Below are 12,364 nucleotides of genomic sequence, written 5' to 3'. Positions count from 1 at the left end.
AACGCAAGCTAATAATACTGCGTGGGCTTTTGTTTACGAAACGAGACAATAGTGTGCTTATTTTTAACCAGCGTTCTTGAAAATGAGAAGCATAATGGTTTGCAGACTTAACGCGGTGTTATCTGTCGTTTACATATCCTTCCTAAAAGAAAAAAGTGCGAACACCTAAATTAGCTAAAAATTTAGAACATGTTACAAAAGTTATTTTCTAGACTTTCAGAGAATACTTTAAATATTGGCCGGTTATTTTTCACACAGTGACGTTAACTAGGCAATGTCCTATTACCTATAACATACACTAAAACACCAAAGTGCGAATATTTCCAAACACCTATATTAGCTAAAATTTAGGACATGTTACAAAACTATATTTTCTAGAATTTCAGAGAATACTTTAAATATTGGCCGATTATTTTTTACACCGTGACGTTAACTAGGCAATTGCCTATACTTCCTTCTAACATACACTACTTGTAGAGGTCACGCGTCAATTGTGAGAGCTCTGTGCATTGTGTATAGGAAAACGGACAGTAACTGCAGTATGTGCCATATCGATAAGCATGTCTATTGTTTATGATTTTGAAACAGGTTGTCCTGACGAGGTGATTCAACTGGCCGTGAATGACGCCATTACCATAAAGTCATCTAGCTACCCGGCAAAATACCCAAACAACCTTCACTGTGAGTGGATAGTAACACCAGCAGCGATGCGTAGGGTCCTACTTCGATTCATGGACTTCTCTCTTCGTGCCTACCATGACTTTTTGTATATTGGAACTATCGCAAACCCGAGAGTACTTGCCTACACTAGAGATGTAACACCACAACAAGCACTCATCATATCCCCTGTTAACGAAAGTTTGCAGTTTGAATTTATAACAGATGATGCACACCCAGGTCGCGGATTTTCACTATTACTTACTGATGAAATGGATGAAAGTAAGATTATTGTCCTTTTTTTAACAATTATGGTGAATTACAAAACTTATTGTGTTATTGACATCATTTTAAGGAGGATTTCGTGATCCTAGCATCCTCTTTTTATGATTTTTTTAGTAGATATCCACAAAAAAAGCTTAGTCCCAAAATTTTAGTTGATTCCGATTTTGCGTTTTGAGTTATGCATGATTTAGTGTATTACACTGCTCTATAGGACACTGTTATAATTTCGTATACCAGAACGAAATTCAAATTTGACGATATTTTTGCCAAACGAATTAATCGGTAAAAAATTTTGGTACATAAACATTATGTAGCCAGAGGTTTCCAGTGGTATAAAAATCTCAACTTGTTTTGAGAAAAGTGGGGGGATGAGGCTGCGGATCACGAAATGCCCTTTTAACAACAAATCATTCATGCATACCAAGCAATAGGCACTGCATACAACCTCTGGAAATTTGATTATAAATCACTCTTCTGGAAGTTCCATTTGGGCAAATCTTACATTTTGCAGACACAAAATACGTTTAAAAATATCAGCATGAGATATGTGGGTATCTTTTTTCTTTGCCCCTCCCCCGGCGAAAATCAACCTATTGTGGACGAAAATAAAGCTATTTGGTTCAAAAATCGCCCATTTTTAGTAAAGGTACACGACCCCCCCTCACCCCATTTCAATTTCCCACATTGAACCACCCCCACACCATTTACACCATGTAATTTGCAACTTTTCACAAATCGTACAAAACTTCGTTCAATCGTTAATTGCTCGATCATTTACACACGTTTATTGTAAGACATTAGGGTCATAACGTGCAGGTAGCTACGCGCAGTTTATTTCAAGCTACGTACGGCCCTTTTACCAATCAAAATCGTCAATTTAATCACGTGGTTGAGTCTTTAGCTGCGCGTGGTATAGTGGCATTAGATAACGAGCGGGCAATGAGGACAATTCACAACATGTGCCAAGAGAACATGTTGCTAATGCTTGGCTAAAATGATACACAAAGCATATCTACTATCATGAGTGTTTTCAAGTTTACCGTGTTTTATGGCATACTGTATACCCAGACTGTATAAATCAGTGCAGGGGGTCTGAAAGTCAAACAACAACTACTACAAAGATATTGCAGTGAAAGTGAAGGTCGCATGCCACTGTAGCCAGTAGCCTAATTATTGTGTAAATATGGACAGAGTAAAATATAGAATCCTTATTCTGTTCAGATTGCTTAGCACCTCTTATTTTTACCCATTTTATTGCTTATATTTCTTGAGAAACTTTTCACTTACAAAAAACGTAATATTTGTGACAGAGGATTTATTGCACTATGCCACGTGCAGCGAACTACTCAATCATATGATTAGAATGAACATTTTGATTGGTGATGTAGATGCATGTAGCTCTTAATAAGCTGCGCGTAGCTAGCTGCACGTTATGACCTCGAAGGCTTGCCATACACGTGTGGTGTCATACTACAGCTAATTAAGTTTTATTACTTTTAATTCGTGGTATTCAAAGCTATGACCACCCATCAAGCGGGACTTCCTATTTTGATGTGTTTATCTTCTTCAATCAATCTTTATTTTTTTTAAACATATAAAAAATATAAATATAAATATTTTCATAAATATTTCGGGGTTCTCGAATCCACGTTAGTTCACTGGTAAATCATTATCATCATCAGTCAGCTGCGGAGCAGGCGACTACAAGCTTTCTCCAACTATTGCGATCTTGGGCAATAAATACAGTGTGCGCGGCCGTCCCGGTTTCCTCTTCCAATGTGGTGGAATATAAAGGGCATATTCTTTCACAGGCTTGTCGTCATCAAGACGCAGATGTTGCAAAGGCTTTGATCTTTTTTTCTCACGTCCTTGGTGATTACCCATGACTCGCACCCGTACGGAAAGACAGTAACACAAGCTGTCTCAAACAGCTTGATTTTTGTTTCGATTGGCAGGGATGGGCTTCTCCAAAGGCTTCCCTGTTTCCAGAAAGCTGCCCAGGCTAGTGCTTTTCTTCTTTTTAGGTCTCCAACACTAGAGCCGGTCTTGGAACCCAATGTGACATGGTTGATGGTACTACCATAGACTTCAAGTGCTGGTTGGGCGTTACAGTTTGCAGTCATATATTCTGGAGTCGGTTTTTGGTTTTGAAGTCCATAAAAGTGATTGTCAAAGGAAGTTTGTACTCCTTGAAACCTTCCATGATCCTCAAAATATGTATTTGTTGAGCACAGCTGCGACCTGATCTAAAGTCAGCCTGGTTGCTTCTCAGTAAAGGATCAATGTGAGGTTGGATCGTGGTCAGAAGGATCTTGTTGTACACTTTTGCGGCAATGGACATAAGCGAAATACCACGGTAGTTTGTCATGAGAGAGAGGTCGCCTTTCTTTGGTAGAGGAATGATTACATTTGTGACCCATTGACATGGCGGTGTCAGCGTTGAGAATACTGCTATTGCTTCGACTACTTTTTCACGAGTTGGGGGCTCAGTGATAATAGAAAGATCTCCAACAGCTGGTGCAGGAAGTTCTGAAGCTGCTGTGCCACTGTCGTTGTTAAGGAGTGAGCTAAATTACTCCTTCCATTCCGCAAGCAGTTCATGGTCACTGGTTGGGGCTGATCCATCCCTCTTTTTGACTTTCACCCTTTTCCTTGATTTCTTTCCAGAAAGCGAGTGTATGATTTTTCAGATGGTGGTGTAATTCCCCATCTCGTCGGCCAGCTTCAGGTCTTCTATCTGCTTATTAAGGGTAGCAAGGTCATCAGATTTATAAGAGTTGTTAAGGCTGGTGTTCAAGTTCCTCAATCTTTCACTAGATTCACGAGATTTTGAAATGGAGTACAGCTTTTTGGCCTCATCCCTTTCAAGTTTAAGTCTAATGGTTGAATCTGATACCCAACTTGGCAGTCCGTATGGCTCTTGCTTTCCAATGATTTTCTCAGCAACTTCACGAACGGCTGTCTCAAAGGTCTCATACATATCAGAGATGGTTGTGGCGTCATGCTCAAGACCTGGAATCTGTTTGATAGCTCCAGCTGAATTTTCTCCTTTGTATGAGGATCTTGCAACTTCTTCCAATTGAATTTTGGTCTCTTGCAAGGTTTTTCTTTGCTTGTTTGCAGACTGGCAGCTAGACGGACGCTCACAATACGATGATCGGAGTCCACTTCTACTGAGTTGTATGCTCGACAGTTGCGGAGAGAATTTGCCCACTTGCTGTTTATGAGAATGTGATCTAACTGTGCATGAGTTGATCCAGCTGGATGGGTCCAAGTCCAGAGACGGTTCCTGGTTTGTGTAATCTCATCTGGGCCGGTCTGAGATTGTACTCCTGGCAAGTGCTGACCAGGCGCTCACCATTGTCATTGGTTGAATCATGACAGCAGTATGGACCAATGACCCACGGATGGGAAAGATGACTATCTGTTCCTATTCTGGCATTAAAATCGCCGAGGATGAGATGGATGATGTGCCGTTTCATGCCATCCAGGTGGTCAGAAAGAGAGAGAGAGAGAGGAATAGAATTCCTCCTCAACAGAATATGTTGAGCACTCAGTGTGTGCATATACAATAGTGATGCTAAGCTGAGGATTACCATGGAATGTCACAAATAGTATCCTCTCGGAAACAGCTTCAACACTCTTAAGACATCTGTGAATGTGCTTGGACATGACCAGACCCACTCCTCCGTGCCTTTGCTTGGTAACAGAACTGAATATTAAAACCCAGTTCCTATCGTCTGTCCGAAGCTCATCAGTTGGTGTAATGAGACGATGTTCTTGAATTCCGGCAATGGTAAATACTGTATGATAATCTCACGATATGAAGTTTAGAACTATACCTGCATGATCTTAATGTAGCATTTTCGAATTTTTTATTATTTTTGTCATTTACTAGATTGTCCTAATGGTTTGCAGGTAGTAAATGAAGGATCTCCGTGCTATGGTAAGTGCCCGGGCCGGGGTAGTAAATGTAGGATCTCCGTGCTATGGTAAGTGAAGGATCTCCGTGCTATGGTACGTGCCCGGGCCGGGGATGGTAAGTGAATGATCTCCGTGCTATATGGTAAGTGCCCGGGCCGGGGGTAGTAAATGAAGGATCCTCGTGATATGGTAAGTGCCCGGGCAGGAGGTAGTAAATGAAGGATCTCCGTGCTATGGTAAGTGAAGGATCTCCGTGCTATGGTAAGTGAAGGATCTCCGTGCTATGGTAAGTGAAGGATCTCCGTGCTATGGTAAGTGAAGGATCTCCGTGCTATGGTAAGTGAAGGATCTCCGTGCTATGGTAAGTGAAGGATCTCCGTGCTATGGTAAGTGAAGGATCTCCGTGCTATGTTAGTGAAGGATCTCAGTACTATGGTAAGTGAAGGATCTCCGTGCTATGGTAAGTAAAGGATCTCCGTGCTTTGGTAAGTGAAAGATTTCCGTGCTATGGTAGATGGTAAGTGCCCGGGCCGGGGTAGCAAATGAAGGATCCTTGTGATATGGTTTACAAGTGCCCGGGCTGGGGTCGTAAATGAAGGATCTCCGTGCTATGGTACGTGCCCACTCTCTTAAACCCAAAGATTGAAAAATCATTCTTAAAGATTGTGTTGAGGGAAAAGTCTAAAATTAGATTGAAAATGCAATAGAATTTAGTTTGAATTTTCAATCTTTAAGACTGATTTCTCAATCTTAATTTGGACTTTTCCCTCACCCCGGGGCCGGGGGTAGTAAATGAAGGATCCTCGTGATATGGTAAGTGCCCGGGCCGGAGGTAGTAAATGAAGGATCTCCGTGCTATGGTAAGTGAAGGATCTCCGTGCTATGGTAAGTGAAGGATCTCCGTGCTATGGTAAGTGAAGGATCTCCGTGCTATGGTAAGTGAAGGATCTCCGTGCTATGGTAAGTGAAGGATCTCAGTACTATGGTAAGTGAAGGATCTCCGTGCTATGGTAAGTGAAGGATCTCCGTGCTATGGTAAGTGAAGGATTTCCGTGCTATGGTAAGTGAAGGATTTCAGTGCTACATGGTAAGTGCCCGGGCCGGGGTAGCAAATGAAGGATTCTTGTGATATGGTTTACAAGTGCCCGGGCCGGGGTAGTAAATGAAGGATCTCCGTGCTATGGTACGTGCCCACTCTCTTAAAACCAAAGATTGAAAAATCAATCTTAAAGATTGTGTTGAGGGAAAAGTCTAAAATTAGATTGAAAATGCAATAGAATTTAGTTTGAATTTTCAATCTTTAAGACTGATTTCTCAATCTTAATTTGGACTTTTCCCTCACCCCAATCTTTCCATTTAAGAGAGCAGGCCGGGGTAGTAAATGAAGGATCTCCGTGCTATGGTAAGTGCCCGGGCCGGAGGTAACAAGTGAAGGATCTCCGTGCTATATGGTAAATGAAGGATCTCCGTGCTATGGTAAGTGAAGGATCTCCGTGCTATTGTAAGTGCCCGGGACGCGAACTATTTTACCGTAATAAACATTTGAATAGGAAGCCCGTTTAAGCAACTATATACGTGGTGTCTATGGGTTAAGGTTAGAGTCTTAGGGTTAGGGTTCATTATTGATGTGAGATTATATATGTATTCATTGGTAATAATTATACTAGTAATAGTATATTTTGTGTGGGGGGTGTGTGCTTGTGGTATAGCGTCTGGACTATGGATCCATCGGTTGTTGGATCCAACCCGGTCGATTCTTGGTAGAATTTTAAATCTAATATAATTCGTTTCTTTTTGTTAAGTAAGAGGAAATAATAATGGCATTATGTGGAATCTAGCCTCATAATACTAATGTACATTATGTATGCCATGTAAATGTTAACTACGGAAAAAAATATTGCGACCAGGACCGTGGCAAGTGTTGTACAATTAGCTTTTCACTTAAAAGTGCAAAACTACTCCCGTGTCCAAATATAAAGTAAAGTTCTTATTCTCAGGGATTGAAACCCTCCTTCCTATAAGATTAGGATTGTCTATTTTACATTTGGAAAAACACAATTATATATTTTTATTTTTATTTTGGATCGCTTCACTCGCCGTAATAGCTAATTCCCCAATTTTTCTCCCGATTGGGTGCATTTCCCCCCGACTTACTGACAAAAGTGGGGGGGAGGCCAATGCTATAAGATGAACAAATTGTCCAGTGATTACACTATTCTCTTTTGTTAGGGCCGCCATTTTAGGGTTTTTTTTTTTTTAATTCTAATACGTTAATACACTACTCAATTACACTTTTCAATTATCAAGATAAAATTAATGTTATGTAGTAAAACTTTTGTATGGTTGTAAGCTACAGTCAAGCTGTGATTCATGGGGGTGTCTTCATGCTGAACTCCCAGTCGTGCAATTTAGAGAGACATTTTGTCAAAATATCAAACACAATGACAGATTACGTCTTTCAAATTTAAACATGGCTGCCAATTAACATTGTTTTTAATGTGCACTATCGAGAATAATTGTGACGTGTCATGTCAAAAGGAGACACTTTTGGGCAGGTTATGAATTTTGGGGTTTTTACATATCTGAAATAACGAGATATTTTGCTCCACAACGCCGTTTTCCCCAATGAAATCGGACGTAAGATAAGCGAAGATATTGAGTTCGGAAGTTATGGTATTATAAAATTGGGAATTGAGATATCGGCCTTTAAAAATATTATTGACAATGTTGAGAGTAGGAATTTGAAAAAAAAAAAAAAAAATACAAGATGCCAGTTATATTCCGGTCTGAAACTATCAGACAATATTTTTAACATTAATAACATCACAAATTCGCAACAAACCCAAATTTTGAAAAAATCACCCACCGGCAGATTTTTGGCTATTTCTCCATTTACGGTCCTGCCCAAAAGTGTCTCCTTTTGACATGACACGTCACAATTATGGGTCGTTGATTAATCGCATGAGTCAGCACATGAATATAATAATATCCCAGTAACCGCAATTTAGAAATGAAACCTTTAAATTAATATAAGAACATTGATTTTGCGTGTCGCTTTCTTATTGTTAGTACCACATAAATACCTTGTTAACCATATAGATGAATACCTATCAAGAACCGAAGAAATGGAAGGTAGTCTTACAACCATTCCACAAGGTGGACCGATTGTTGCAAGCACACCTAAAACCATGGAAACTGACCGTACAACGAATCAAGAGTTTGGAAACCATGTAACAACATCGGATATTATGGAAACTGCCCAAACAATGGATCACGATGGAGAAGGACATAGTGCTGCAACAAGCGGGGAAGTGGAAGTTGACAAAACAACCGTAACAAACCAAGAAAGTAAAAGCGTTTTTGCAACAACAAGCCGAAACATTGCAGCAGATACAACAACGAATCAAGAAGGTAGGACCATTGTAGCAACGACAATTGAAACAAAGGAAGCCAACCTTAGAACCAATAAAGGTGGAGCCAGTGTAACAACACCAAGAGAGGAGATAAAAGCTGATCTAACAATGAATCCAGAAAGTGTCACCATTGCAGCAACAACTAGGGCAGTGGCTACAACCAAAATCTCGGGTAAGATTTGGTGTAACGATACATAACAATAGTCATGATAGTACTGAAGATCAACCAAGTTTGGTGCCACAATTGAGCCCAAGGTGATACAAGCAACATAATTGGCATAATCTTCTTAGAAAAAATACGTTAGCCCTTTGTCCAATCCCAGAATTCCGAAGTCAAAGTTTATACAGGGGTCAAAGGTTGCCCAAATTTTGTTACAACGAAAATATTCCTCAGGTCATAAGGATTCTAAAAATGTAATTTGACCTACCTACGGACGCAGCAACAACATTTCTCCAATTTTGATAAAAATTGTCTTGAATTTTCGTCTTGTAATATCAATCAAGAAAAAGAATAGTTTGCACTATCTAGGACATTTTGTTACCTAGGAGACACAGTAAAATAGGTCACACTCAATAGGACTATTGAACTTGGTATTATAGGATTGTACAAATGGCTAACGTTAGCTGATGTATTTTGCCTTGTAAGTGACCCACTAGGAGAGTATATAAATTCTATTGCTTGTATCACCTTGGGCTCAATTGATTACTACAACAGCAAGAACAGTTTACCCACCCAATGTGTTTCAATTAAAACTTAAGACAAATCACCATGTATGGTATCAGTCCAACAAATAAATTTGTCCTTGGGTGCAATATGAGGAGGACACCCAATAATGGTGTAGACAACTGTCACATCACTGCACATCGTGATATATAATTTACAAGGTAGACGATAAGCATGATTTTTTACTATATATAAGCCTATCTCTATTCTTTCATCAATTTCCAAGCTTTGAACAAGTTGTTTTTATAACCGTATCTTTGATTTCATTACACTTCACGACATTCCAACCCCTCGCCAATATGGTTTTAGACCACAAAGAACTACTTGCATTGCAATCAGTGAGCTTTATTGTAAAATTGCCTTCTTGTACCAGAGCGAAGTATCTGACAATTTCAACCATTCTTTATTGCTCAAGAAACTTAAGACAAATACCATTCACCTATGGTATTCAAGGGCCTTGCCAAAAAGCTACCTCTCTGGAAGAAAACAGCGTGTTTTGTACCCTCTAAACCAGCAAATGTATCTTGCGAGTTCCTCAGGGGTCAATACTTGTACCATTACTTTTCCTTCTCTCTATATATGATCTGAACATACATAATAATACTCTAATCCAACAAGTAGATACAACTACATTTTCTAAGTATTCTAATAGATTCTAACTTAACTTGGAAATCCCATACCCAACATATATCTAGAATTGTTTCCGAACTTAACGGTATAGTTCGCAAAATTCGCCCTTTCTTACCTCAAGATTCTCTACACACCATTTACAATTATCTTATATTGCCCCACTTCTCTTTCGGAGCGAGTTATTAGATCATGCACCAACTCACCCTGACATGCGCACACTAACCTTCTTCTCTCATCCCCAAACGTCAGAGATCTATTTTAATGTTTCAATCATACCGCGGAAACATGGCATGTTGCCTCAGGGGATCGACGCTAAGTCAGGTACCGCGTGAGCCAACTCAAAATAGCGCAAACAGCGCGAGCGTACACAAAAGAAACTTCTCGCGTAAGATAAGCGATGTCGCCAGGTCTGTACGCTGTACCGGCGTCAGCTGAATTCGGGTACGCTTAGAGCGCACAGGCATGGAAAATTCCAAACTGTGTATTAATAATCTAAGGTTTCAATATCACCATGACCTCTTACCTCCAGACCTTATTGACATTTATAATCTTTTAATAACACTCATAACGCATGATCACACCTTTAAAACCACTAAAACAGTCCTCGCTAGTAACACATCTAAATCCTACGGCCCTGTCCTCTTGAAAAACGTGCCCAAACATCTTATCACATGATCTTCTCTACCTTCATTCAAGAAGATGAAGACTCATACAGTATTCGCTACTTGCACGGTTCCGCCATTATGCACTATGTGCGGGAGAGCCTCGAACTGGCAGCATACATGAAAGGAAGAATTATGTAACCTTACACAGAACGTTATGACTAGTTCAATTCCCATTCATGTATGCTGCCAGTTCGAGGCTCTCCCGCACATAGTGCATAATGGCGGAACCGTGCAAGTAGCGAATAGCACTGATATGTTTCTATTTTTTGCATCAATTCCTTATATTGTCTGACATTTCATCATGTCCCCCTGTTGTCCCCCTGTTAGCAACGTACCCCCACGCGTTGCGTTTAGTAGAATCCTCGTCAATCATCCGTCCGTATACATAAGTTTATAGTTACGCATAGTTTTGACTTTTTGTGTCCTCAAATTTGCTGCGCATAGCCTTAAAAAAGGAAGAAGAAACAAACAAACAAACAAACAAACACAGAAACTAAATAAAAATAAATAAATACAAATGAACTAAATATTTCATATTGAGCTTAATATAGAAATAACTAAATAACTAACTTGATAACTACATTAAAATGCACTACTTGCATAAAATGCACTCAACTTTAAAGCTTGCAAAAGATCAAACTAAAGAAATTATATTTTGATTATTTGTTTTTCTTAAAGGATGTCTTCCTTTCCCTGTACCTGGAAATGCCGTAATTGATCTAGTTAAAGACTTATACGCTTTTGGTGATGTTATTAATGTGTATTGTCGGCAAGGATTCGCCCTTACTGGAGACGAGAGACTGATTTGTTCCAATACTGGTATATGGCATGGTGAAATTCCGAGATGTTCAGCTGAAAATCAAGGAGGTATTAAAATCAACATGCATACCTACACTCAATATTTAACCAACTGTATCAAAGTAAGTGGTTGGTATTCATCATACACCGACATCGCCTGGCTAATAATTACTTTGTCAGCAGAGATACTAAAATACAGGGTGTCCCAGAAAAAAATACCGGGCGAATGAATTTGGACGTAAGTCGAGAAATAGACATCAGATTCCAAAAATCTAAGTATCAGCGGCGTGTAGCTCATCTTATTGTACATTGTATACGCTAATTTTACTGGAATCGGTTGACTGATTGCGAAGAAATGAGCCATTACATAACGCATGCGTCAATTCACTTCATTCCAAGTTTGAAAGAAAGATCATTCAACACAATGAGCACTAGTGGTTAACACCGTCAATGGGTTTCATATTTTGTTCGGTGAAATCCTTTTCGTTCTTTCTAAACAATCTGTTTCTTGCAAAACATTCAATTAGGTTTTGTTCAAATTTGAAAACCTGCACGATATTAAAAAAATAAAAGCTTGCATGATGATGCTCGGTACTTGTAAATATCTTTTTATGTTGATATAAATGTTGTATAAAGAATTATTGCATAAAGAATTCCAACTGGCTTAAAAGATATCTCAGACACATTAATGTTTTTGGAATCAAAATCGCACGTTAAGCTGTAAGCACTTGATCATTGTCATTCTTGGCTCAAATGTTCTTTGGAAATTTAAATTACAACATATTTGCACAACCTAAGAATTACAGTTGGAAACCTTCCAATTGCAGAAATCAAAGTTTTCTCGGACAACCTGTTATCTTCAGTGAAAGGATGAATAACATAACACCGTCGGATTATAAAATAGAAAATGTGGACTAAATTTAATGAGATACACAAACTTTATGAAGCGCTGATTGAGTATGAAAAAATACCTGTTGATCAAACTTGGAATGAACTGCATTGGTGCGCGCATTATTAAATCCTTAGCAACAAGTCAACCGAATCAAATAAATTTTTCGTATATGATGCACAATAAAATAAGCTATGCGCTACATTTTTAATTGTTTGATTCTGATGTCTATTTCTCGACTTACGTTCAATTGTATTCACTGGGTAATTTTTTCTGGGACACCCTGTAAATACCCGGGATTGACACGTGAATTTGCTATGCACGAGTTTGATATGAGAAGAAAATCTTTGGATACCGGGGTAAAAATGATGAATATCTC

At 39.2% G+C, this 12,364-nt stretch overlaps 1 protein-coding gene across 1 annotated transcript in view; it reads left to right on the top strand.

Annotated features, from left to right (window-relative positions):
• Positions 1–12,364, top strand: part of LOC140145103 (cubilin-like) — a 114,951-nt gene that overhangs the window by 90,917 nt on the left and 11,670 nt on the right. The window contains exons 15-18 of the mRNA XM_072166882.1: positions 589–939; positions 4,841–4,888; positions 7,966–8,451; positions 10,977–11,165. Coding sequence (XP_072022983.1) covers positions 589–939; positions 4,841–4,888; positions 7,966–8,451; positions 10,977–11,165 — 1,074 coding nt within the window. The remainder of the gene's footprint in view (positions 1–588; positions 940–4,840; positions 4,889–7,965; positions 8,452–10,976; positions 11,166–12,364) is intronic.

The sequence above is a fragment of the Amphiura filiformis genome, unplaced genomic scaffold, assembly GCF_039555335.1.
Source record: "Amphiura filiformis unplaced genomic scaffold, Afil_fr2py scaffold_135, whole genome shotgun sequence".
In the NCBI taxonomy this organism is placed as follows: Eukaryota; Metazoa; Echinodermata; class Ophiuroidea; order Amphilepidida; family Amphiuridae; genus Amphiura; species Amphiura filiformis.
This window is presented reverse-complemented; position numbering and strand designations above follow the sequence as displayed.